This window comes from Rousettus aegyptiacus, unplaced genomic scaffold (assembly GCF_014176215.1).
Source record: "Rousettus aegyptiacus isolate mRouAeg1 unplaced genomic scaffold, mRouAeg1.p scaffold_m13_p_2, whole genome shotgun sequence".
In the NCBI taxonomy this organism is placed as follows: Eukaryota; Metazoa; Chordata; class Mammalia; order Chiroptera; family Pteropodidae; genus Rousettus; species Rousettus aegyptiacus.
The window spans coordinates 4,874,826-4,902,380 of NW_023416295.1; the positions used below are offsets into that span (position 1 = coordinate 4,874,826).

The 27,555-nt window shown below is 47.7% G+C and overlaps 1 protein-coding gene across 5 annotated transcripts; it reads right to left on the minus strand.

Moving 5' to 3' along the window:
- Positions 1–458: 458 nt before the first annotated feature.
- Positions 459–27,512, minus strand: EIF4E2 (eukaryotic translation initiation factor 4E family member 2). Of its 5 annotated transcripts, XR_001595592.2 has the most exons (9): positions 27,371–27,512; positions 22,066–22,180; positions 20,920–21,054; positions 17,049–17,153; positions 15,709–15,861; positions 15,477–15,613; positions 8,799–8,877; positions 891–3,011; positions 459–604 (listed from the first exon to the last, which is right to left on the minus strand). XR_001595592.2 is itself a non-coding variant. In XM_016134715.2 (8 exons), exons 1-7 carry the CDS (start codon positions 27,388–27,390, stop codon positions 8,832–8,834), a joined length of 711 nt encoding a protein of 236 aa, XP_015990201.2. In that variant the 5' UTR covers positions 27,391–27,512; the 3' UTR covers positions 459–3,011; positions 8,799–8,831. The 5 variants fall into 5 exon arrangements, 4 of the variants coding, with proteins under 4 accessions (XP_015990201.2, XP_015990202.2, XP_015990199.2 ...); XM_016134715.2 differs by having other exon boundaries at positions 459–3,011; XM_016134716.2 differs by lacking the exon at positions 8,799–8,877 and having other exon boundaries at positions 459–3,011.
- Positions 27,513–27,555: the final 43 nt, after the last annotated feature.

The following is a 27,555-nucleotide window of genomic DNA, read 5'->3' on the forward strand; positions in this document are numbered from 1 at the left end:
ATAAACAGTGACAGAGGCTCTGCAGAAGTACCTTTCTGTCTTGGTGTCCCACATAGGTGCTGGTCATCAGGATGCCCATGTGTCCACCTGCGGACTAAGCTACCTAGTCTAAATCGAGCATTCCAAGCGTAGGCCTGGAGTGAGTTCTTACTTGAAAATCTAATTCATTGAACTTCCCTCCATTCCAATATTCCTTATCCCAACCAAGTTGAGAAGCATTAAAATTAATAACTATGTTTTGGTATTAAAAATGTAAGTTGAGTTTTGGCAACGATTAACACTAAGCAGAGAACAGTTTTACGAGACACTGATGTCCGTGGTAGTGACACTGTCTGTCCTAGCCCACACATTCTGTTCTGGAACGCACTTCAAACGGAGACCCACACGCGGAAGGGCAGACTCAGTGGAATGAGCTACAAGAACCCCGTTTCCCCTGTACTAACGAGTCCGCAGCCGGGTTCTTGCTGATCATTTCCATTTATTACCGCAGTAGACAATTGCTCTGAAAGTGCAACATCGAACCGCTCTCGTCACAGCCTCTGCTCCTCCACCGGCAGACACTTCGAAATTCATTCTCGGAGCATCGTGGACCATAAGCTTCTCTCTGGGTGGAAAATTATTGCCACTGCCGATGTCACAGGGAAAACACGCACGCACGCACGCGCACGCACACACACACGTCAATAGAAGGATGAAACAGGAAGAGCACTAGAGAGGAGCCGGGCCAGGTGCAGATGCAGACTCAAACGTCGCTCGGAGGGGTCACGGGGAAAGCCCGCGTGTGCAAAGTGGAAAGCGACCCCCCATCTCTCAGCAGCAATGGACGTTTGTGAGGTCAGCCCCGGTGCACCTTTTCCCCGTCTCTACACCAGGTGAGACCACAACCATACCTGTGCCGAGTCTCAGGGTAGCAGAGGCCTGCGGAGTCAGAAGTGAAAAGACCTCTCAAGCCAGTTTGGGAAAAGGGCGGCTTGGATAGATCGACTCGTCAGTCTCCCATTTAAAGCGGCAGGCGTGATACCAGGGGGTAGGATGCTGCCTACCAGAAGTGGCTGGTTGTAACCAGCACAGGGTCAGCAGTTCTGATGGGAAAAACAGAATGCTTAGACACTGCAGTGACAAAGAGGAAGGGGAAACATGGGCGACTCTAGAAAACACAAGAGAGTGAAACGCCTGACAAACGAGACCCACCCCCGCCAAAAAAATAAAAAATGAAAAAGCCAAAACACGAACATGGTCAATAAACCTCAGCACTGGGCACGACTACACCCTCACTCGTGAACACAGTATGCACATATGCACGCACACGCACACACGTATGGTCGGGCGGACGCCCAAAGGAGGGCAAATGCAAATGTCTGCTCTCTTTGGAATTTTCGTGGCAAATCTGAGTTTGGGTAAAAGCGAAGGCCTCGCTGGGGTCTAAAGAGATCTCAAGAGGCAACCTTTGCTCCCCATTTCAGCCAGTGTTGGCCTGAGCCCTTCACAACTGTCTGGGCTCTAGAATTCATTCTTCGTATTTCTGGAGTTTAAATCACTGCTAGATCTTATCTGAGCTAACTTCATCTACAGTGGAAGCACCTCCCTTTTGGCCTCTGGATTGCCCTATACTTTTAGAAAAAAGCATCCTAAGAGAGTGGTGATTATAGGGTATTCAGGAGTTGGAAAGTAGGAGAGTGATATAAATAAGATAAGGAAACGCCTGCTCCTCTCTGAGACCAGGTGGCTAAGGCCCCCTGGCCTGCAAGGATAGGTTTTAGGAGAGACCTTAATTTAAGGTACTTCGATCTCTGCTCACAAGAGCCAAATACGACAGTGCTCCTTGGAGGTCGCTGTAGGACTGGTACTCAGTACTTATTTCAATCCTAGGTACTCTTCCACCTCTGACTTCACTCAGTCCTTGGGCGTGAGATCACCTAGCTGCTCTGACGTGTGCCTGGACATTTCTGCGGCACGCCTACAGCGGCCTGCAAGGGGTTTCTGTGGGGCTCGCGGATCCGCACCCCTTCGTGCAGACAGGCACAGCCACACAAAGAAAGCCACCCATCATGGTGACCTTGTCTTCAGGATCTCGGAACCGACCATACTAAGTGTTAATACCTGGCAACAAGCAGCTTTTGCTTCCCTTCCTCAGTGAAGGGCCTGCAGGAACCCGCAGGAACAAGCTGGAGCCACGGGCCCTGCGCATCCGGGAAAACGCGTTCCGACGCTGCCCTCGGCTCCGGACCCTGCGCTCAGACCTCTGCTACCACCTCACTCCCAACCGAACCGGATTCTGCTCCAGTTTAATTTACAACGCCATACCTTCTGAGCCGCCTCGGTGCAACCAGTATGATCTGATCTGTTCCCACTGGATTACAATGCTAAGTGCGGCAGTGCCTAAGGACAGTCCCACAGGAGGGACGGCTGGAGGGCATGAGGCAAGAGACCACAAAGATCAGTAACACGCTTTCAGGAAGTGGTGGGCTTGGGGGAAAAGGGTTGTGAAATAAACAAAATGCCCCAATAATTTAATGGCAGAGCTAGAAGAGAGCATTTACAGCTAGTCTGGGACTCTCCGACAAACAGCTTTTCCTGGATGCACATTCATAATACTGATAACTCTCAGCTGACAGCTCTGGCTTGTACACGTGGTCACGACGCCCTCCGTACAGCAGAGACGGGCACGGCAGAAGGCCCGAGAGGCATCTGGACAGCACACAGCAGAATGAAAGGCTGAACCCCCCCACGGAAACCCATTAAAAAAAAGTGTGTCTATTACAAAGTCACGTTTGCCGTTTCTCCGCTTTATAGAGTCCGCGATGCTGGAGGGTGTCTAGCGGAATCCGTCCTCCAGGAAAGAGTGCAAAAGGGAGCACGCGGCTCAGGGACGTCCCTTCAGTGAGCAGATGGAAGGACCAGCTGGAGACCTCCCATCCATTTCGGACAAACACACACATACAGAAAAGGATTATTGCCAGCTTGTGTACTTTCACAATGTGATTTTTGTATTTCGAAAGCTTGAATTGTCCCTGAAAGAAAAAAAAAATGGAGAAAATAGAACATTCAATACACAGATCATCTTTAGGCAACGCACACACATAGAGGGAGAACCCGGGGCCCTCATGACACACCCAGCACTGTCTTTTCTTGCTAATCGAATGCCAACACGGCGACCTGCCTCCTAAGGCCCTTCTAATGCTCTGACTCAACTGTTTACAAAAGCAAAGGATCAGAAACCCACCCAAATGCACATCAACAGGGGACTGGTAAATATTAACATGATGGAACATTCATACAATGGGACGTTGTGCAGTTTTAAAAAACCAAGGACGCCCTACTACTGTGGAAAGGTCTCCAACAGAAAGTGGTAAGTTAAGGTGCAGAGGGGTGTGTGCGCACAGTACGCCACCTTTTGTGTAAGTGGGGGTTGGGGAAAGAGGGTCATAGTTCACATTCGCTTGCATGTGCATAAAGAAGCTCTGTAAGGCTCCGGAAGAAACCGACAGTGGCCACCTGGGGCGGGGGAAGGAGACAGAGGAAACGGGGCAGAAGAAATATAAGTGGAAGGGAAGCCTCTTCCTCTCTTTCTGAAACATACACGCACTTAAAAAAATTAAACCATATGACTGTACTATGTATTCAAAAAAATCAACCAACCAGCCAACTAAATAACCTTCAGTTCAAAATGTAGTTGCAAACAAAACAAAACAAAACAAACAAACAAACAAAACCTACAGCTGCTTACAAAAAGATATTCCAAGTAGTGAAATCTAGGCACCTTGCACTTTAGAAACTTAGCTGTACTTCTTGCAAGAGAAGGACGTGTGTGTGTGTGTAACAGGTCATAAGGTGTGTCCTCTCGATTGTCTTCTATCAGATGTAGGCAGGTTTGGCCACCCACTAGCAACCATTCCTGTTCCCCCATTAGAAAGCCAATGGCATCTGAGCCGTTCACATCGCCATCTGAATCCCAAAATCCTAGGGCCGCCAGGGGCCCTAAGCATCACCTCATCTACTATTCTGGCCCAGTGCTTGCGACTTAAATTTGTCTGAAATTTTGAAACGGAAATTCTCATCAACCTGAGTTTGGAGTCATTATTTCCCTTTAATTTTAATGGGGGCATGCCAGAAACTTTGGCTTTAATGGACCTATTTTAAATGATCACAGTTGATGGACTCAGGGCGATGGGTCCAGATGAAAGAATATGCTTGCCCCAGCCAGGCAGCAGTTTCTTCCTACTGCTAACGGATTCTCCTCCGTGATGGCCGCGGGCTGACGGCAACTAACAGCCCTTGCTACACAAAGAACCACTGGAGACAGTTACACGGAGAGGGGAAACTAGAGCTGGGGCAGGCGAACTCTGGCCGGGAAAGAACTGATGTTATCTCAAAAGCCCACTGGCATTTTTATAACTGATACGACATGACCGTGTAGCTCATTAATCAACGGCCACTGAACACTTCAATGATTTCCACCTGAGGACCTGAAGATTGAACACAAAGGGAACGTAATGGGGTGAGCATCTTTTTATACCGGGCAGACCCCGCTGAGGTGCCCTGAGTAGCTGGCGAAGAATAAGGAACGCATCTGCTCACAAGACAGAAAGGCAGGCACAGCTGATGGGTGTGTGCTACTTCTGCGTCCCCTTCGGGACGATGTGCTGTAACACTGCGTCTGCGTGACAGAGGACGCCTCTAATGACAAAGAAGTGGCTGGGAAGGAATGGTGTGCTTCCCTTTTGACGTCACCTCTGTCCCCACTGAGCAACTGGATCACAAAAGTCAATCAGCAGGAGAAAAAAAAGTCAATCACAGGGAGAAATAAGATGAGTGACTAGGAGGGGCATGTGGGGAGGTAGAATCGGAGAAATTTCTGAATACGGCAGAATTATCTATCTTGAAGTAAGAGAAATGGCAGGCAGGGATCTGGACCCAGCCCGTTCAGCTCTTCAGTGATATGAAGAAGAGAATTTTCTGGATAAGAAAATTCTGCTCATCACCATAAGCAGGCCGTCATCTTTTGAAAGAATTCCTGTTCTGTGCTGGAGTTGGGCCAGAAACAGATTCTTTTTTCTGCGGCAGGTAAACTGAAGAGTTCGCTTTCCCACTTAGATATTTAGTGTTTATTCCTATTATTTCTATTGTCAAAGATTGCTTCATAGTCAGAAAACCTAAGAGGTCACGATTGTTCTAAATCCAATTTGTAAAAGGGAAAAGGGGTAGAGAGTAAAGGAGCCGGGAAAATCAGCTGTTTTTCCAGAGTTTGATTAAAAGGAAAACAAAGAGCAAGCAGGATAAGTGAGAGGGTCCTGACGACGACAGGCTGGTGGCAGTTGTTGGCTTTGGTCCAGTCTTTCTAAAAAAAAAAATGAGCCGAGAACAGCTAGGCACCAGATTTAGTGGAAGGCATGTGCGCGCCTCACACCAGCTGGGAACTAATCCTCGGCTAAGCCCGTCACCCAGGCTGCGGCCGCAGAGGCTGGGAGACGGGGCAGGGGGGGTGCAGGCCGCAGCTGACTGCGGGTTCTGTTTCTGTTTTTTTTTTTAAGATGGGCTTCTGTTCTTTTAAAAGCGAATTAAAATTCAGAAAATCACGTGAGCTCCAGTGAGCTGGCCCCTCGAGCCACCTCGCAATGGTGGGATGGCGCACGGGCTCTGGGGGAGGTTTTCGCTGTTTGTTTTGGTTTTTCAATGACGTGAGAGAGATTTTAGAAGAAAAAGATGAAAGGTTTTACATCTTCGTCTGTGAATTGACGTGGAATAACTGACTAGGACGGAGCCCAGTGCGCAGAGCTGAAGGGGCTTTTCCGGTGCCGAGATGTCCACTACATCTTGCGAGCACCTTGCCCCTTGGCACTGTCATCGGTTCGGCTCAAATAAACTCATTAAAAAAAGGTCCACTGTATCTTAATTTATTCCGGAAGACTTTTACACTCCAGGGCACAGGACACGGGGCCGAGAGACCCACGATGCTGGAGAGACCCTCTCTCCCCACCGGTGACCCTCTGTCCTGATGGCGGGGCCTCAGAACCACGGAGCCCCACCCGAACAGCTTCACATTCCCGGGGAACCTGGGGGAAACCGTAGCGAGTACTCTGAAACGGCTTTCTCGTTTGCTCTGCCTCAAAACGATCACTTTTTCATACTCCAAAACGGACCGGCAAACTCTGGACAGAGTGGCTTGCGGTAGAGCTTCGCTCCTGAGGGTCGACGACCAAGGGCAGGCGGCCAGCTCCCCAGAAGAGTGCCTCCCTGCTTTGCAGCCGCCTGCCACTGCGCCGCTGTCCAGCACGGCACAGGGACTCTGGGTCCCCCAAGGAAAGCTGGGCACGTGGAGGAGGCGCCCTACCTGCCTCTCCGCTCTCAGGGGGGCTCTGAGGGCACACTCACCGCTCGGCCCACAGGCTTTAATTAAGCACACAGGGCTTCAGGGGGATAGTCTCCGGCCATCAGCTGTCCCTGGCCAGCTCTGGCTTCCCTCTCTCTCCTCCCTACGTATTAATTAACACAACTGCAAACCTCCTGGGTGGAGTGAGGCAAATATCAATCTCCAATCTCCCACTAAGCAACCACGCTAACCTCATTCCCCAACAATACAGATCGCTGCTCTGTGCATCAGGCCCAGACCCAGAAGTAACCAGAATCCTCCCCCAGCAGCTAGCTGGGACCTCTGGTGAAGCCGCGGTGGAAAGGGCATTATTTACTGGCAATGGAGGTCAAACGAAATAGTCCTATTATACTAGCAGCCATACGTAACGGCATAAAGTATCAGCCGAACTGAGAAAAAGTACTTGTGGTTCAAGAATTATTTAAATAGCCATTTTCACTGCTTCACAGACCATGATCTACATGGAAGGGGAGAGAAAAGAGGACAAGAAGGCTGAAGTGTTAGGGGCCCCTGCCGTGGCAGCTCAGACGACCAGGAGCCGGCTGCGTGCATCTTTTGGGAACACCTCTTTCGAGGCTGGATCGATAGAGGTGAAACATTAAGTCTTTTTCCCATTCATTAAGATAATGAAGCGAATCGATTTTTTTGTTTAGACTCTACTGCACCTCTGAGACTTCCAAATCTGAGCTGCGAGAGGCAGAGAACACCTAAGCCACGGAGGGCGCCCCTCATCTGCTGATAAGAAAGACACGGGGGAATGGGGGGGGGAGGGGCGGGGCAGGGGGGCGCCAGAGACAGAGAAAAGAACAAAGAGACTACGGAATGGAAATTATGCAGATATATGACTTTTCAAAGCAATTCACAGATATCTTTCCTGGAAGATTCAGTGACAGCTAAGGGGAGAGGGAATTATTTAAAATTTTCCATTCTGCTTATTCCAATTTCATTTTAAAAGCCTTTTTCATGGACCCTAAGATGCTACTGATTTTTAAAGGTATCATCATTTTATGTACTGTAAGAAGTAAATATTGTCATTTAAACTAAGACAAAAGTCACACTCATTGAAGCATCCCAATTTTAAGGATATTAAAAGCAAAAAAAAAGGACTCTGAGAAATAACTAAATATGGTAATGTTATTAAAACTATTACAGCACCAGGCTTCTGGAAATTTAACTTAATTGGCTTCAAATATCTGCTGTTTTCAGCCTGCAAATAAATGTATCCAATAAGACAGCTGATGCATGCTTTTCATCTCTCCTTGTGGATATTAGCAGTTATCTTAGAACTCTGTTGACATTTTACAGAAAAACCTTTTCAACTAGTGTTATCTTCTAAAAATGAAATTATAATAAAGGAATTAAACTATTAAAAAAGAGCTATGAGGGAGTATTTAAGATCTTGCTCCCCTGGCATGTGTTGTCAATTTGGCTCAAACTCATAAAAATTATGAAAATAAAAAAAAAATCAGTAAATATAAATAGAGGTATGAGCTGCATCCTCTGGCACAGTGGAATTCTGGGACTGTGCATCTCCCGCAGAGAGTACTCAGACCCCCGCCACCTGCTTCTGTCCCTCACAGCGTCATCCTCCTCTGGCCTGCCTGAGGAATGCTGGTTTCCGGAAAAAGTCTCATTTCTATCCGGGGAAGAAGGAGTTCTGAAGCAGCTACTACAGGTGACACGTTCTGTTCCAATCTCAGAAATTCCCTGTCTCTCAGGAGTGGTGATGGTGACAGTGACGGTGTGGGGGGATAGTTAAGGTCCGGGAATACTCTCAGGCCAGGCACATGCAGGGAGTCCTTTCACCCGCCCCTCTCGTCCAGGGTGAATGTACCCAATTCCCTCTGCACAAGAAGCAGACACGGGCTTGGCACTCCCTTAACTGAAATACAAATGTGCTTCGAGGGAACGCTTCAGGTGACCCAGCCTCCCACGCCCCAGGGCCTCGCCCTGCCATGAACATGCAACTGTCTACTTACAGTACGACCTGGAGCTACGCCTCCTGCGGAGCCCCGACATCTACCCCCAGTCCTCTCTCTGCTGAGATCCCGAAGTGCTAGCTAGCACTGTGTCCTCACAACTGACAACCACCACCAGCAAGCAAAGGACATACCTCTCACCTAACCCATGTCAGGGCCTGCGGGACTGCCCTGTTAGTCACAGGACACTGCCAGCTGGCTTAAATATGGCCACGTCTGGGCAAGAGAAAAAGGGTTTGTGGCACATTTATAATCACAAAATGCTGGCATCGGAAGAGACCTGGTAATTGAGTGGTTTGGGACTCAGCGTTTTTCTGAGACTGTGATACCAGTCAGAGAGGCAGAGGCAAAGTTGAGGGTAAATGGGGAGAGGGCAGCCCCTTGGGGAGAGGGGCCCTATGGCTGAGAGGTATGTCGCAAGGTCACAGAGAAGAGAGACAAGGCCCTACCCTGAGTGGGAGAGACAGGGGGGGAGCGTCCGATCAGCGGCCGCTGCTGTTCACCAGGCCATGAAACTCCTCCCAGGCCCTGGCAAACCAGAGACAAAAAACACAACAGCACATTCAGATCAAAAGCTTTTTAAAGAGAACAGACACATAACCCCCGCTCCCGGTTCCAGACACCCTCAAGGCCGGGCGGAGCCACCCACACCTGAAGCACAGCGGCGGGCGTCCCACCTAGACCTTCCGCTCAGGCTAGCGGGGCTGGCCAGCGCCTTTCGGGGACAGCTGGCACTCCTCCGGGCTTGCTCCCCCGGCAAAGTCCGGCCCTCGCTACTCCCCCGAGGGTTTGCTCAGTCTCCCCACTCCAGCAACAAGTCTACCAGGGAGGCCAATGAGCTCAGAGCTAAGCTCAGCCGTCACTGAGGACGCCCCCCGGTCCCTGGAGTGGGGCAGCAGGGGGATGTGGGGACAGGAGGTAGAAACTGTCTTTCTCCATCAGCCTCACCCTGAGGGTAGAGGCGGGTACCTCACGGCATCGTGGTCTACAGATGCAACGGGGAAACGAGACTGCTTTCACATGTCCAACTTCTGACCCTGCTAACCTCAGACCCTAAACCTGTGCCAGGTTCCACTGCTGCAAAATGTCATGTAACTATCTTAAAATTTAAGCTGTGGAGGCCGCGGCAGCTCAAAACTTGCAGGGAACGATGCTCTTTTACAACTTTTATGCTGATTTGTTCAATTTAGAAATCGGGGTTAGGAAGGGCTAAGAACAGGACTGAGGGCTAGTCACGCAGGGCACTGCTCAACAAAGCACAGGCCCCCGACCGCTGGCTGAGGACAGGAGAGCTCAGACCCCTGCTTGCTCGGGAGCCCCAACCCACCTCGAGTGTTCTCAGGGAAACTGACGTCCTGCCTTTTGCCCTGGCCACTTTCCAGCCCCATTAGGGACAAAGTGCCTGCTATGTTCCTAAGAGTTACATATACAGTGGGAAAATTGTGCTGAATCTAAAATTCCTTTCTGTCAATTATTGGTTTAAAAGGGTGAAAATACCCAGGGTGGCAACATATCCTGTCACTCATTACAGGTTTACTATTATGGCCACTAAAATATTCTTTGTTACCAGGGCTTCTATTGATAGCTTTTCTTCTTCTTAACAGAGAGGGAATAAAGACAACGAATTCATTTTTCCAGGCAGTATTTATACCAGTTTCATTACTATGTCCCTCTCCTGAACAGGAGCATTTGTAAGTTAATGATCTACCTCTTAGAATAAGAGCTTGATCTGCAGTTAATGGTTTCTTCTGGGAGTATTACCAAAGCTACTAATAAACGCTAACTGAACTGAAGAAAACCAGAAGACCTCCAAACAAGTGTGTCAGTCTCCGTCAACTCACAAACTCGATTTCCACAGCAAGGCACCTGCTCCACAGTCCATACAGGAGACAGTCAGGGGATGAATTTTTTGAGTCCATGAGTAACGTCAGGCCATTTCACTTTTCGCTTCAAATTAAGGGCAAAGTAAAATCTGATGCTTGGTCAACGACCCAGGAAACCCCTCTCTCATTTTAACACTGAGATTTAAATTTTACTTTAAGCAATTTAAATGTCAACGAGAATTACGTGGCTGTGTTGAAGCTCCATCTCATTTATCCTTTTGTTTCCAGAAAGACTTAAATTAGTCCAAACAGAGGTCAAGAACTTGCAGAAATATGGATCTCAGAGTTCCCCTCTAATCCACTCCAGTATTAAGCTGCCCTCCCATTTTCTTCAGCAGTATCTTCCTCATATGTTAAACCTCACATGAAGAATCTAGGTAAAGAAATTTCCTCACATGGAGTCAGTGGAAATAAAATAACTGGCTATAGTCATTGGCACAAGCACTCATTCCCGTAGCCCACTGCTTGGCTAGGAGCAAATCCACTGCCCAAACCTGGGTGTGAATATTCTAGCTATTTTCCATCTGGCGCTCCAGGCATATTAGGTAATTTTAAAACTTACTTCTTTTAAAGGTAAAAGAAGAACCCATGTTAAATGTTAAACATGTGATACGAATGAAGCTTCATAAGAAAAATAAATAAATTTACCCTGGATTGATATAGCCTATAAGGAATTCTGAACAAAGTCAAATGACAGGGTTAACAGAGTCCTTTAAAGACCACTCTTGTCTCAGTTCACTCACCAGAAAGCAAAATCTGAGAGCTGAGATCTCATTTCTATGTGACTCTGCTTGTCCCCATCCCCGCCCAAAGTCTCGTTCACAGACTTGCACTTGGCTGGCCCCCAATATCCATGGACTAGCTCGGCCTGCTAGTCTGAGCTTCCTTTGCTTCCCTTTACTTTGAACATCAGTTGGGGAGTACATTTCACAAATGCGAAGCAAGGCCGACAATTACACTGGTGTGACTGAGTGCCACCGGGCTATGATTTAGCCATTATAGAAGGGATGGCTGGTACTCATCTACGAAGTTCAGTGTTTAAATACAATGAAATCCACACATGGTTAAGGAAATTCCCCCACGATTTGACCCATTTCTCCTCTAGAATAAAGAAATAAAAAGTCACCTACCCTCAACTTCCTCTGCAGAGGGGTCTGGTCAGTCTCCCCAACACTGTGTCCCACTGAGGAAGCTGGCCCTGTCTTCCCCTCTTCCATTCCAGGCCAGAGACACAAAGGGATTCAGTGGGACTATTCCAAGGAGGAATTTCCTCACAAAAGGCAATGCTGCTTTACATGGCTCTGCGCCACTTTACCTTGGTGGTCCCGTGACTCTAGGCTGCAAGTCTGGCTGTTACGAGATTTCTTCTCAAAATGGAGAATATAGTGAGTCAACCTGATGTCTACGAGGACCCAAACCTATAAAACCTCAACGGCTACGGGCCTTCTTAAAAGGAACCGTGCACCTGAACTAATACTCGATTAAACACGTCTCCCACTTCTCGGCGGGAACTGTTCAGCCCTGAGGGTGAACTGCTGGCAGTGTGACAAGGGCAGGAGGCGGCAGGCAGGCGTCCCCTCTGTGGCGAAGCGGCTCACCAGGCGTCGTGTGCAGCGTCTGCCTCACAGCCCGCCTCACAGCCCGCCTCGGAGTGCGGCAGGGAAAGGCCACAAGCAGTGCGCTGAGAGGGAGGCCAGAAAAACCAAACGGCTGAAAACGGACATTGGAAACTGGACTGAAACGCAGCAAGATGGAGGCACACCCGCCTGAGAAAGCTGAGCCACTCCTAAGAAAAAGGTCCTCTCGCTATTTCCAGCAGCCCTAATCTCCAGAATACTCGGGAGTATTCTCCGGAATACTTTCTTCCTTCACGTCACTTGAATTCTCAAGTCCCAGCAGTTGCTGTTCTCCGGCTCAAATAAAGCCATACCTGTGCAACGGCCACACGGAACAGAACAAAGCGGAACGGTTCTGGCTTCCGTTCATTATGTGACAAGGATCAGAGGGGTTTCGAGGTCAGTCTGGTGCTTGCTGACCGACTCTTACTCAGGAATGTGACGTCAAGCTCATCTCCTGGACCACTTATATATTAGCTGAAATTAAGGTCAATACATGTAACATAATAGTGGAAGGCAAGAGGAAAAAGGCCACAGAAGGTACTTCTTGGACAAACGCTGAAAACAGAGAGTAGGCATTTCCGCATGCCACGTATCTCTATTTTCTAAGTACTTCGACCCATTTTGGATAATGCAATAAGCGAAGAAGAGCTCACACAAATACCTCCAGAATGTCGAGCTCAGGGTGCTAGCCCCAGTGTGTGTTCTGCGGGGTCCCTGGCCATGTGGAGACTGGTGGTCAGTCAGGATGGTACGAGCACACGGTGGCGCTTCCAAAATGATCGGCCACTTTGGAAACTCCTCATTAGGCCCACAGCCACCTTCACAGAGGCCATCAGGCAACCTGACCTCGTAGTCTGTAAAAATGATTTTTGGTTTTGGTGGCAGCTCTCAAGGAAACCTAAAGTAACATGAGGCTTGCTGAAATTCTACATGCAGGTTAGGGGCCTGCAGGCCAAGCTGCAGCTCATACAAGCCAAGCCACAAAGCACATGAAGAGCGGGTGTGTGCTACGGTCGGCTACCCTAAGGAGCAAACTCACGTAGGATGAAGATGCCTCCCCACCCCAGATCCTGATGCGCAATAACCCTGGGAGGAGGGGAGGGCTAGAACCTTGAGATCTTGCAAGCAGAGACGGCTTAAAGAGGAAGATGATCTGGCTCTAAAGGGAAAGCAGAAGGGAGAAGGCTGGCCAAGAGCTCGTGGCCTGGGCAGCTTCGGCAGCGAGAAAACCCCGTTAGCACAAAGCGAGGAAGCTAGAGACACACAGCCGCACGCAGGTGGAAGCAGGGCTTTATCTCCAAGCAAGAGAGGTCTCTGAAGGAAAGGCGAACGAAGCCAGCAAAGCAAAGGCCAAGGACCCCCCTTTCCAACCTTAACGGTTTCCAAGCTGAATTCTACATCAGAAATCGCTGTTCTTTTATCAGCGTGACTAGATGGGAACTAGAACTCAAGTATCAGGAAATGGGGCCTCATTTTGAGAGCTAGATGTCACCTCATTATGTCAGACCTCAACAGAAGTGGAACGAAACACCACGTGACACTGTACAATGGGCTTATGGAAATGAGGCTGCATTCCCCCGATGGCCCTCCGTGGAGAAGTCTGTGCCATTCCTTAATATGGTGACAGTCAGTTGAAGGGCCACTTCTTTGATGCACCATAAAGAGCAAGAGCATGAGACAAGCTAGTTTAGCACCATTTATTAAGTGATCTCAGCTGCTGCTGCAGCTGCTGCGTGTCAGCCTGTTCTTAAAACATCAAATGCTCTTCAATTCCTCTTGTCCAGGACAGAAGGATCTTCCAGGTGGCACGCCAACAGAACAAGAGGCTCCGATGATGCCAGCTTCATTGATGGTGCCATCCAGAGAGGGAGAGGGTCATGGCACATTCAACCGCGGCTTCCAGAGGTTTTGAAAAAGGAGCCTTTGGGGGCCCAGCCTGCCTGGCGTTCTAGTGGAAGTGCAAAACGTTGGCACGTTGGGGGAGGAAAGAGAGGGAGACTCGAGGGAAAGTAGCACCTGGGTGTCGAGGAGGGCGACCTGGTGCCCTGCAGCCGCAGGGCAGGAGTGCTAGGCAGACCTCTACATAAAGCAGCGAGCAGCAGATCAAGGCAAAAAGCCCGCGGACTCTCCCAGACTCCGGAAGGACTTGTACACACGTCTAGAAAGTCAGGAAGAACTGCCTCAGGGTATTAGGGGGAGAACAATGGAGAGGGGAGAGTTTTAAACACCGCTTTCCCTTTCCTATCCAGGTGAAAAGCTTGCTTTTGGGGGGATGAGGGGTTTGGGAACCTTGGACATCAGAGTCCTAGAAAAAGTATGTGTGGAGCTCTCCAACCTGCACTGAGTCTGGCTGGAGGGCAGAAACTACTTCTACTCCCAGAACAAAGAATAGGAAATCTCTGCCTGGAGAAAAACGATGGTAATGCAGGAGTGCTAAGTCAAACAACCAGAGCCCTGGCTAATAACTCTTGGTGGCCACGATGAGTCACACCAAGCCATTTAATTATGGACCGACTCCTACAGCAGTGTTCCCAGTGAGAAACTAGCCCTGAGCTAGTTCAAGCCCACTCCACCCACAACGTCATCTGTGAATGCGTGGAACAGACTCCCAACGGCCGCTCTGCTGGACACCATCGCTGGGCCCACTACTAGTCTTTAATAAGAATAACATGATGATGATGTTATTAACGATGATGATGATAAAGCAATTATAATGCTTGCCCCTGTCAGAGCAGTCTCCATCTAAGGGTCTTCACTTACAAAGATTCGATCGGCCTGCCAACAACCCTGTTAAGCATTACTGTCCCCCATTTTACAGGTGGGGAAGCTAAAGTGGAGTGGCAGGGACTTGCCGAAGGCACATAGTGATGCTGGAGTCAGAAGGAAACCTAAAAGTTCCGACTCCTGGTTGCCTAGCTCGCCCTCCAGCTTTGAGAATATCTAACAGCCACTCCCCACAATTTCTTCATAGTAACCTGGATTTATTTATGACATTCAATCACTGAAGGAGCAACCTTAGCCAGTGATTCTCACGTGTGGACATCCAGCTCCATTTCCCCGAGCCCTAGGTAGAGCGCAAAGCTTATCTCCCCTTCGGCGTTCATGATTCTCTTAGATTCTACTCTCACGAGCACACTACTCTGCCTTCTATGGGGTTTCAGCTCTACACACACACAGAGATGGAGTCATCATTCCTGATCAGAATTCGGTTTCCCCCGACAAAGAAACAGACTGAAGCTAACAGGTTAAAAAGACATGCAAAGTGGGGGAGGGGCGAACAGGGAGGAGGACTTTCCTGCTCAGTAAAAGTATCTTTAAAAAAAGCGAGAAAAGAAAAGCACTTTGTCTTTCATTTCAAGATAGCCGTTAGGCTTGTGTAAACGAAGCGAGCCCAGGCACTGTGACCGGGATCCTGCGGGGGGGTGCTCTCTGCCACAGCGCAGGCGTGCAGGGAGCCTCGCCAGCCGAGAGCTGCTACCAGTGCTCAGAAGCACTGGAGGGAAAGGCTGATCTGTCCCTTTTCCATAAGTCAGTTTCCTGTACGACCATATTCCTCTGGCCCCAACTAAGGACCTACCCCTGCCAAGTTTAGGGAGATGCCCCCCGGACCCCCCCCAACACGTACTTGATGCTGTCGGTGTGGGTTTTGTATTCCATAATGGTGTTGGGAGGTAGGTTAAGCACTCGCCGAAGCGTATCCCGGATTCGGGCGGTGGTGGCTTGGTCGCTGGCAGTCTTATTCCATATGGAAATAATGTCCTCCTACAGGAGGGACAAGGAGTCATCACAGCCAACCGGGGGCAGTGAGGAGAGTGAAGGCAACGCGTGACACCCGACCTGCCCCCGGGGAGGCTTACCTGAAACCGGACGGAGACCACGGCCCCACAGATCTCCTCCCCAACCATGAACTGCTCCCCCAACATGGCCAGGATGAGATTCTCCCAGCAACGGGAGGCCAAGCCCTTTCGTAGCCGAATAATCCACTTGCCGCCATTTTTATTCGCATCGTCCTGTGAAAAGACACAAAGCATTAAAATATGGTTTCACGGCTTTTTTCTTTTGCACAGTCAGTAAAAAGCCAAAGATCTCTTGAACGCTAAGAGGTCTTGTCACTTTCCTATCATTCAATTTCATAGGAAAAATGGTGATAGGACCAGGGAGAAAAGAAATGGGGAAAAAAAGAAAAACGAGGTGGGAATCCTTATAGAAGACATTACAAAAAATGACTAAACGGACCCCTTAAAAAGAATCCTCTTTTTCCAAAACTACTTTGAGGATCAAAATGAAATGATATCAGATTTCAGACACAGATCATTCCTCACTTTATTTGCTAAGAGTTTACCAAGTGTCACATGTCTCAAATACACAGACATGAAGCCACGGTGTCTGCCCAGGCCCAGTCCAGCTGAGGGAGATGTTAACTACGACAGTACGGCGGGACGAGGGCTGCTGTCACAGGGGCGTGCGCAGTGAGTTAGGGAACGAGACAGACACACTCAAGAAGAAGCACTTAAGCCGAGTCTTGAGGGACACAGGAGGCAGCCAGGCAGAGCAGGGGAAGGGCTCTGCGGGTACCGGGAGGAACGTGTGTGCAAACTCTGAGTGTGAGACGGGCAGATGCAAAGGAAGGCTGAGCTGCACTGAAGGGAAGATTCAGAGGTGACGGGAGACGAGGCCTGAAAGGCAAATCAGGTACAAGATCATGTGAAAAATAAAGAGCTACATAAGACTAAAAAAAAATTGGGGGGTGGGAGGATTGTGATCACATTTGTCTTCTAGAAAAATGCCCTGGCATTGGACTAGATTATGGATTACGGCAGAGCAAAGACCATGACGCTCAGCTCTGGATCCCCAGTTATTGCCTATTAGCTTATCTATTATCCACTTTAATCGCAGGTATACCATGATCATATACTGCCCACACACAACCAGTTCTATGGGAATAAGGGTAATTTAAAAAAAAAAAAAAATCCTTTAGTGTTGTTATACCACCATTTTAGGGATAAAACAATCTTTCAAACCCCCCAGCACCAACCACCCAGACAAGCAATGGCATCTGTGTCTTTTCTCAGAGGTCCCAGTTCTAAAGATGTACCAAATAGTGACGCGGTTTTGAGAGGAGACTTTAAAATACTTTAAACCTTGTCAGGGGTGAGAAAAATGTTCAGAAAAGTAGTCCGAGGCCCTCAGTCTTTACCTCCCACATAGGTTTAATTCCTTCTTTGAAGAGATGGAAGTCGCTGTGGCCTGTCAGGTCCCCGGGACGTACCATGTGGCTGTAAAACCTCCAGAACTGTTCCACCTGCGAAGAGAAGGCCCCAGAGTACAAAGATGCGTCTTTTCTTTGAATGAATACAATATTTGTCTAAGAGAAGAGCATAAACATGGAAGACACTGTTACAGGGTATACTTTTGGAGGATACATTTTCACCTGGAGGACTGTATGGGAAGGCATGTTAGACAAAAGGATATGGCAGAGTCGGATAAAAGAAAAACACAATGTTGTTGATATAAGAACAAACTCTTTAGGTGAAAAATGCCAGCCTTGGCCAGGAGCCTCAGGTTGGTGGAACCGCATGCTCCATTGCGTGCTGTGAAGGCCGTTTTACCCAACGGAAACCCCTTAGTTCTGAGGTAAATTAAGTGCCACGTAACCTCATCCTGAACCAAATCACCTCTTGATCAAAGACTGTTCACTGGCAAATACAGTACTAGCTACAGTGAAACACATTCTAGTTCTGTTCAGTTACTGAGCACAGTGACAGTATCACCCACACGCACTGCTCTATATACCATGGTGCCTTACCGAGGCCAAGACGGTCCAGAACCGAGGAGTTGGCCTGTCTCTCATACTTGGGGTTTCCATCCCTCTTCTTAGCTAGAACATTTGTTTCTCCTTGCTCCTGTTAGACATACTTCTCCATCAAATGTACGCTTATTTATACTCTTCATGCTGCTGCTGTTTCTCTCACTAGTGCCTTGATGAGAGAAATTACTTCTCTAATCCTCTGTGATTCACAGAGGACATCTACGAAGTACTGGCCAGTGAAGAGGCACACTTTAGGAGGCAAGAGAAAATGTGGAACAGCCTGAAGAGAACAGCTGGTATTTGCCAACACTGCTGAGGAGGCTCTGAACACACACACAGCAAGATCCCATGTGGGGTAGCGGGAAAAGGGTATTGGGTAGACAGAGACTCAGGTCAGATTTCTAGATCTGGAAAGCAACTGAGGAGAAACAGACCTCACACTGTGTGAAACAGCTGTCCCTTCAGTTCCTGAACAGGACACGGGCAATGTTTCATGTTACAGAGAAGTCAGGAAAGAACGTCATTCCTAGGACTTCAATGCAGTATTTCATCTCGGCAACTGCTCTGCCTAACCGCCTACAGTGATTTGGGATAATAAGTGGTCATCTGGACACAATGAGCAATAATCTTTTCCACCCTGACACAGTGGAAAAAAATAAAGTTCACCCATTAGAAACTGTGGCTCACTGTGAATTAGGAACTGAAGGTGGTAGTGGGGCCTTCCCCTGTTCCCCGGTCAAGCACTGCTATCGAGGTTTGATCTCCTCCAATTTTACAGGCCAGATTATACAGTCTTATAGCCATAATCTTACACCTAAACCATGAGAAATGAAGTAAGCAGCTCAAGAAATATTAAATGTGAAAGATCTGGTGTTCGGACTCAGACTATGAGGTGCAGAAAAGACCTCAAATCATCAACTACCTACTCCTTTTACAGTTGAGAAAATGGTTTCAGAACTTGCTCCAGCCCACAGTCAAGCTCCAGAATAGGTGAGCCTTTCGGTCCCAAGTCCAAAGCTCTTTCTGGGTCAAAACACTGCCTTCTTAGCCACCCCGATTTCAAGAACTTTTACATGTTGTTAAATACTAGGATAAAGGAACAATGGGAAATACTGCTTGGGTTTAATAAAAGGTCTCACAATATAATTATTTCTCTGTGAGGAACTTAATACTGTGAGGCATTTCTTAATGCCCTGAATTACCTGACAGAGGACTTTAGATACGACACACATCCAACAGGTAATGAACAAGCATTAACCCAAGGTGATGCTAATGATAAACTATTCAACTCAACCTACATGCTGAAAGAAAACGAAACAAAACCCTCCTTTCACAAGCTGGGCAATTCATATGTTTTCCTTAAGAGGGTAAGAAAACTGCTAGAAATATTCATAATCACCATAAAATAGCCAGACAGAATCCTAAGTGAAAATTCACTCCCCGGTTCGGTGTCTTCTCTGGTCCCCCGAGTGCTCAACCAGCTGTTCACAATCTCACAACGTAACGGCTGTCACGTCTAACATTCCCACAGAGCAGGTAACAAACTTTCTGTGAACGACTCGGGAATGTTAGGAATACAGCTGACCACTGAACACGGTTTGACCTGCGAGGGTCCGCTTTTACGCACTATTTTTTTGAACGACCCAGGCATTTCCAGCCTCAGTTGTCCCATGGCTGGGACTCAGTGGACACGGAGGGTCGACTGCAGTCACACACAACTGTGGACTGCGCAGAGGTCCGCGCCCCCAACCCCAGCACTGTTCAAGGGTCAACTGTACATGGATATTTTCAAAAGTTTAATTCTCTGGCAAGAATTCCTTTCCCTTAGCACCTGTTCAATTTTTTAAACTTCAGTCTTAAACCCACCTCGTCCCAAAGAGGCTTTCCATAAGTTGAAATGGCCTGCTTCTGTCCTGGGAACTCCGAGTGCTCTCTGGCCATAGCTCTCTGAGCTCTTCTGTCTCCGTACTAGAAACCCCTGGCCATGTCTTATTTCCCTAAAGGCAAGGTCTTAATTCATTTTAGAACACTACTGCCTTAAATTCATTCAACAAACATTTCTTGAACCAAATGTACACCAGTGCACAAGCTATTTTTACTATTTCAGAAAGCCTAAATTTATCAGTGATAAGGGAACATATAAACCCAGTCTAGTCATCTGACGACTATGTTATATGTGCAGTATATCTGATTAATAATAATCAGATAAATAAATATAGCTTGTCTAGTAAGCAAATATTTTTAAAATTAGAGCCTCTCGTCATGCCTTCTGATACATAGGAAGAGTGAAAGAATATAGGTTTTGGAAGGTGGTTTTTACAGCCTGCCTGACCTGAGTTTCAATACTGGTTCCTCTACTTAGTCAAGTAAATTACAATTGACTTGAAACTGTGGATCGGATACTTAATCCAAGTCTCACTGTTCTCATTTGTAAAATATGGACATCAATGACCTCACAGGGCTATTGGAACAATCGAAGGAAGTTACACAAAGTGCCTACTACTGTGTCCTTCCTCTTTACTAATTTATTGTAACATTTACTGTCTATTATAGTTTCTATTGCTTGTATTTTAAACAGGACAGATAGCTCAATAATTACAAGAAAAGAACAAATCCTGCATTTGATTCTGCCCGGAGATAGAGTGTACAATACATAGAAAGTGCATAATAATCTTTGTTGAACAAGACTGATTTGGGTTTTAGTTGCAGATAGATAGCTTCTCAGGGAACATAAACCTAGCCACCTGCAAGGGAGAAGAGACAGACTCAGGGTTCTCTGTACTGAGAGCTCCCACAAAAACAATTAGAGGTTTCATTTTCTTTCTGAAAACAGGGAAAGATGCTACTTTATGCATATTCACTAACACATCCGAAACCCTGATGGGAGGTCCTTAAATACAGAAGAAACTTTTGACCTTTTCTCAACTTTACCATCAAGCCTCATGAGAATAGACACTAGGTGCTACAAAATTTTGTACTCCTCCCTGACACTTTGCACATAGTAAGGACTCAATAAATATCTACTTAAACAAACCTGTATTTTTGTATTTACCCCTTCTGATAACTCCACAGTCGTTAACCTATGGATGTCTAATGAGAAACCTAAGCATGAACAAATCTGACCTCAGAGGCTCAGATCAGTTGACTAAGGAAACCAGAATCCTAAATAGTGTACCAGGAAGGTAAATAAACATAATGGTATAAATATGGGCATGAATTTACTATCAAGGCTCACTACATTAAACCACTATGTACTCACAGAGGCGAAGGTGCCAATCTGTTTAATATTCTGCTCGTAGCTCTGTGAGCTGGTGGGACGGCCGGGGGTTCTCCTGGAGTACCAGAAAGTGTAGTTGTACTGAAGGGGATGCTCTGCTGGTCCAGGGACAACAGCCTGTGAATTAAAGAAAGTGGTTTAAGCCTGAGCATTTTTCACATGCTCTGAGACTAAGAAAAGAGTTTGCAGCATCACCCCGTATGACCTCCACAATTCAAAGAGGATGCATCCTCAACTACCTGCAACGTGCTCCAGATTCTGCTTACACAGTAAGTTTCTTTAGTGGCTAACTGATTCCAAGTTCCTATAAACATTTTATCTGTGTTCTTATGGCTTTTGTAACTTTCTACTTCATAATGTAGCTATTCATGTTTGTATCTTATTTCAACATATTCCTGGAGCCCAGCACCATCAATCACCTGGGGCAAGCTGTTTAACCTGTTTGTGCTTCAGATGCTTATCTGTAAAATGAGGAAAATAATAATAATCATCCCACGGAGTTGCCGAAAGGACCACAAAATAGATGTCAAGAGCTTAGCACAGTGCCTAGCACATAGTAAGTGCTCAATAAATGCCCATTACTATCATCGATACCATTAAATATAAGCTCCTCGATCCTTAGTTTCACCTTTGTGTTCTCTCACCACCTACAATGCTTGTCTTTAGAGGGTATTAAATATTGTAGAATGAAGTAATTAATGTTTGCTTTGATTGTTCAAGAAACTGATCTATGTTTCATCGTGTAAATTTTCTCTTCTCCAAGTCACTTTCGGCTTAGACTATTACTAATTGAAGAGTCTAAAATTTCAAGGGATGTGTAGGATTTGAAATACTCAGCAGCAGCTTATGAAGCAAATAACAGCCTTGCGAAACTTCAGGATTAACTTCTCCTACCTCAGGCTAGGAGAGTCCTGGAAAGCAAGGCAGTATCTCAAAGTTCTGTGGCAAGGGAAAAGTTCTGAGTCCCAAAATAAACTCTAGTGAATCAACAACTTTTCTTGGGAATAAAATCAGATATTACAAAACTGTGCAATCAGGTTAACCTGGTATCATCCAGATAAACAGATTCCATGAAATAATCACGTCTCGGGTACAAAGGCAATGACATTTGTACAGCACAAAACTCACCTTCCTCTTGCTGCTGCTCTGACTCTTGTCTCGTTCCATTTTTTCCTTCTCACCATCTTTCTGTGTGCTGTTTTCTTCATTCTGATCATGGTCCCCACTGTCATCATCTTTCAGTCTAAATAAAAAGGCAAAACAATGTTACCCCTGACTGCGCTGATTCTTGCTAACCTAACAGAGCTACCAGGTCAAATGAACTACCATGTTACCAACCCAAAGTCACTCAAAAGACTAGCAATAAGATGAGAGAAGGGCAAGGGGACATAGAAAACCAATTAGGAGGATCAAACAAAAACGAAATGCCTATCAGCTAATGTGTGAATTCCAGAAAGCACCATCTTCCAGTTTGCTAACAGGCTGTGCAAAGAAATAAGAGGTAAACAGTTTAAGGGATTGTTTTCTTTGCCAAAATAAAGAGTCAACAATGATGAGAGTTTCTGGATTAAATAACTGCTTCGGCATTTCAAATGAAGTTTAAAAACTTACCTACCTTTCTTGCCATTTCTAACCATCTGTCCTACCCTTCCCCACTGCTGCAGCTTTAGCTCAGGCCCTCCTCCCATCATCTCACTTATTATAACAGTCCTAAGTGGTCCCCCAACATGATCTCCATCCTCTACCCACCCTCCACATAGCCACCAGCATGATCTTTCTCAATGCAAATCTGATCACTGAACTTCCATGCTTAAAATTTTCAATGTCCCTTGCCCTTTGATGCCCACCCTGCCGGATAAAGTACAATGAATGATGGGATACTCTAGAATCTGACTCCTGTCTAGAGCAACCTCTTTCCCACCCTCCAAAGCAAATGAAATTTCCACATCCGTGCTATTTGCAAACACTAACCCCGACCCCAGCCTAAGGTGCCACCCCTCCCACATCTGTTTTTCCTACTAGATGGAGGGATCCCTTAGAACAGTGTCCTATCAATCTTTGCTCTCCAGCACCTAGAAGAGGAGGATGCTGCCCTAACATGCAGCCCAAGATGTTGAATCAATGTTAAATGAAAAGAAGAAATGACTGAAGGAAGGAAGGAATGTCTTCTGGCCTTACAAGTACAGTGACCTGTACTTCAGGTGCTACTTCAAGAGCAGTGAAACTACCCCAAGACTTTCGGATACACCTAGAGGTCACTGCACTGAGACAGATAAACAGAAAGTGAGTTCACAAAGATGATAAGAATGCTGTTTAGTCTAGAGCTAGACCATTAACTTATCAGCATCTTCTCGGAAATCACCTTTCTCACCCTAATGACTATCTAGTCAAATGGAATTCGGTGATTCTCAAGAAAGGTACTAGAAATGCTCAGATTCAACTCAGATACTACCCTATACAGATACAGAAACCTGTTACACAAATCTCCAGTGCCTAGCACACAAAAAACACTCAATAAATATTAGAACGCACGAGCTAGCCATGTGCTGGGGTGCCTGCTCTGCCCATCTCACAGCCCTGGCTGTAGGACTGTGCCATGAATGCCCTGTTCCGACCCTGACCGCGAAGGGCTCCTGACCAAAGGCAGTCCAGCCCAGCCAAAAATCAATGCCTCACAGCCTTGCTCAAAGTTATAAGCAGATTCCTGCCTCAGCTTTTCATCCAGAAGATGAAAAGATCACAGAGTCGGGGCTGGGGCACTCACAGAGGGCCTGTACAAGAAAAGCCACAAGGAAGACAGACAATGAGCACAAGCAGAGAAAGACAGTAGGGGGAAAGGGAACGGAATGGAAGAGAAAATGGAGAGAGTGTTTTGTTTGTGGTGCTACCATTTCATTGGCTAGGCCTGACCTCCCTGGACTTCTGGGAGACCCTTAGCTATACTTACTTCATACCCTTTATGAAACTTGAGGTTTTTTTTTTTTTTTTTTTCCTAAAAGGAGCCTGTCTAGCATACAAGTCCCACCACATTTACCAAACACCCACTGCCCATTTCAGACACCAGAGTGCCTGTCCCCAAGGGCCTGACTGAGGAAATAAGGTGCACACAGTCGGGCCTCAGCACAGCACAAAGACCCCTGCTCCGCCTGCATGTGCCGGCATCACCTCACCTCCTGCCTGGTCCCATCGACCTCCTTTTACTGCAGTGATCAAGCTCCTTGCAGTTCCCTGACCTCACCCCTCTGTGTGCTCATTATGTGGTCTCTTCTCCCAGGGCCCTCTTCCTCTATTTAACTTGTCCTTCAGGTCCTCTCAGATTGAGGGCCACTTTTTTCCTAACCTCCCCCTAGGCTGAGCCAGGCCCCCATCTCCTGGACCTCTCCATATGTTTGTCCTTGTCCAGATATGCTGTCATATCTGGTCAGATTTTTGTCTCCTGATCAAGAATATCTCATGGGTTTTCCTACTGCTTAGCCGCAAAACAGCTCCCAACTCTCTTCTTTAGGGCTCACCCCAGGGACTCACACCATTTCCCTTTTTTCTCAGCTCCCAACCCCCCACCATATCCCTTCTCTTTTAAGTCTTTGTTGAAGAGAGACACAGTCACTCAGCATCTTTCATTTTGCTACCCCAAGCAAAGCATATAAAGTCCCTTTCTTTTTAGTGGTTTTGCTGCTCATCCCTACTAGAAAACAGAAAAATAATAACAATTATGTCAGAGACGAAACACTACAGCGATCCATGAACCACATTTCTCCCTTCTAAGATATAATTGAAAACCTCAAGGGACCTTAGTCTCCAGCTGTTAATTCTTGAGGGTGGAGCTAACCAATTTCCCTACCCTCTGAGCCTAAACTTAAGTCATTTGCATCCTATCTTCCAGAGGATACTCTTCCTAGCTTAAAGCTGGATATGAGCCAAGATACAATCCAGACTGAAATATCAGTGCTCCCTAGAGCGAAGCAGGTAATTTGCATCTCTGAGGCTGTCCAGACTGCGCGGCACCTAATTAGCTCACCAAGCGTCTGCCCAGGTATGTCCTCATCCTCTCTGACTACATGGATTCCTTGTGGTTAAGAACTTGATCTAATTCATCTTTATACATCTAACATCAGACAGTGGCAGAAAACAAACAGGTTTAGCGAATGGATTTCTAAATCAAACCAATATAAGGCAGAATAGGATGAGTGCCAAATACGTGGTTCAAACAATAGTTAAGAACGGGCCGGAAGCTAACAAAGACTGAGGAAGGCCAAAATCGAGCTGGGCTTCTAGACCCGGAAACCAAGCTGATCACAGTTGGGACTGCAGCAGTGAAAGCTTCTAGGGTTTTGCATATGAATAGGATCAATGGCGGTGGTAGCTAACGACTTGATAGGCGTAGGGGGTGGGGAGCAATTACAGTCTCAGGTTACACTGGTAGAAGTGAAGCCCAGAACTTAAAGGATAGCGCTCCTTTTTAATCTGAGCCCAGCAGATTAGACGACAGTGCTCAACTCCAGGCACTGGGCTTTTAGGATTCTGGCAAACTGAAACATGTCCTTAGGAGCCACGTGGTGAAGAATGCAAAAGCCAAGTGTGTAACAATGGTCTGAAAATTATGCAGATTTTTTTGCATGATAAACAAAAACGATAAAACTAAAACTAGGGGCAGGAATGCTGTCTTCAATTGTTCATTTCAAATGAAAGAGGTGTTTTTTTTCCTGCATAGCTAGAAGACAGATGTCAAAAAATTCTGGCTAAGTATAAGGAAGAGTTAATAACTAGAACTTATGAAAAATGACCCAGCTTAATTTTTGTCAAGAGGTGCCTGAACCAAAGGTAAACAACAAATCTGGGTTTGAATCTCACCATATGGCCCTTCCTATTGTTGTGGGCAAGTTATTTCACCTCAGAAAGCCTCATTTTCCTTATCTGTTAAAGGCCGTAACAAGATCCCCTTTGCAGGATTTGTAAGAAGTAGAAATAATACGGAAAAAGTACCTGGCAAGATACTTCTTAAATTAACTTACTGCAGACCTCCAGATGATTTGGGTAGGACTGGGCCAGATAAAGTGTCTTCTTAAGATAAAATTTTGATTTGTCCAATGCAATGGAAGAAGGGGTACAGAACAGGCAGAAAACTAGACAGAGGCAGGACTTGGATCTGGAGCTAGGGGTTGCAGGCTTTACGTTAGGGAAGGGGGTGTTATTAGTAAAGGGTTGGGCTCTGCCGGACTACTAGGAGAGCCCTCTCTGCACCCAGGAAACATTCCTGAGGAGCTGCCTGGCGTGGCGGAATCCAGGACCTCTGAACATGCACACCAACCAGCACTCGCTGTACTGGAAAAAAAACCAATTCCCCGTCAGCAGCAGTGGGTCACAACCTAAACCAATAGTAACTCCACTTTACATTTCTACCTCACTATTTAGTAATTCACAAAGTACTTCTGTGCAAGGCTGAATGTGATTTGACCCCTACCACACCCCAATGCAGTGGCGGGGCACTAACCACTAACGTGGCTTGGGTAACAATGGCTCAGAGCCTGGGTTATCTTTTCTGCTGTCAAAACAGCTGGTAAATGGTGGGCATGGGGCTGAAAATCTAGATCTTCGAGAGAGAAGACAGATCTACTGGACTACCAGGAGAGCGCTAAGAACCTAATCTACCTCAATACGCTCGCTGGAGGGAAATGCGCAAAAACTACTCCACATTTCCTTTCTGCATCTCCAAATTGTCTGATGCTGGAACCAGGAATCAGACGGGGTACACGCAGAAGTGCAGAATGCGGCAACGACAAGGATACTCTCTGGGCCAGTCGCCGGGCAGCTCTCGAAGGGTGTGTGGAAAGGGAAAAGGAGGGGGAGGAGAGAGGAAGTAGAAAGGAGTCTCAGGAAGACGATGAGAATACGGCGCCCGAGCTGCCGCTGCGCTGAGCCCCAGAGCCACATCACCTCACCGCATCCTCACCACTACACGACACGGGGACACGGGCTCTACCACCGTCCCCACTTTGCCGATGAGAAAAGTGAGACTCAGAGGGGAGAGGTGACCGGCCCGAGGCGGAACGGGCGTGTGAGGGAAGCTGGATTCGGCAATTCCGAGGCGGCCGGGCTGCGGCAACACCCAAAGCGCCGCGGTCTCCGCCCCTCGCCTCGCAGGCGACCCGCGGCCGCCGGGGCGGGGCGTCCGAAAGTCTCCTTCCGGCCGGCACGGGCCCCCGGCTCCCGTTCCCCGCGCTTCGCCCGCGGTCCGGGCGGCCCTGGGGTCCTCAGGCCCCCCAGCCCCCGCCTCCCCGGCCCCGGCCGGCCGCCCGGGCCAGGTGCAGCCCGCGGCCCGAGCCCGGGAGGGAAGCCGACGCCGCGCAGTTGGCGTGGCCGCCGACCGCGGCGGGGACAGGCGCGGGGAGCGGTTGGGGGAAGGGGCCCCGGGGGACGGCCACGCGCCACTCACGCGTCGAACTTGTTGTTCATCCTCTCGCCGTCGCCACCGCCTCACGGAGTGACTTCCGCTCCGCCGGGTCCCTCCGCCTAGGGCCCGGCCACTTCCGGTTGCGCGGGGCGCGGCGGAACGTCGGCGCGCTGGCCCGGCCGGGGGGCGGGGACCCCGGGACGCCTGGGACGCCCGGGCCGCAGGCC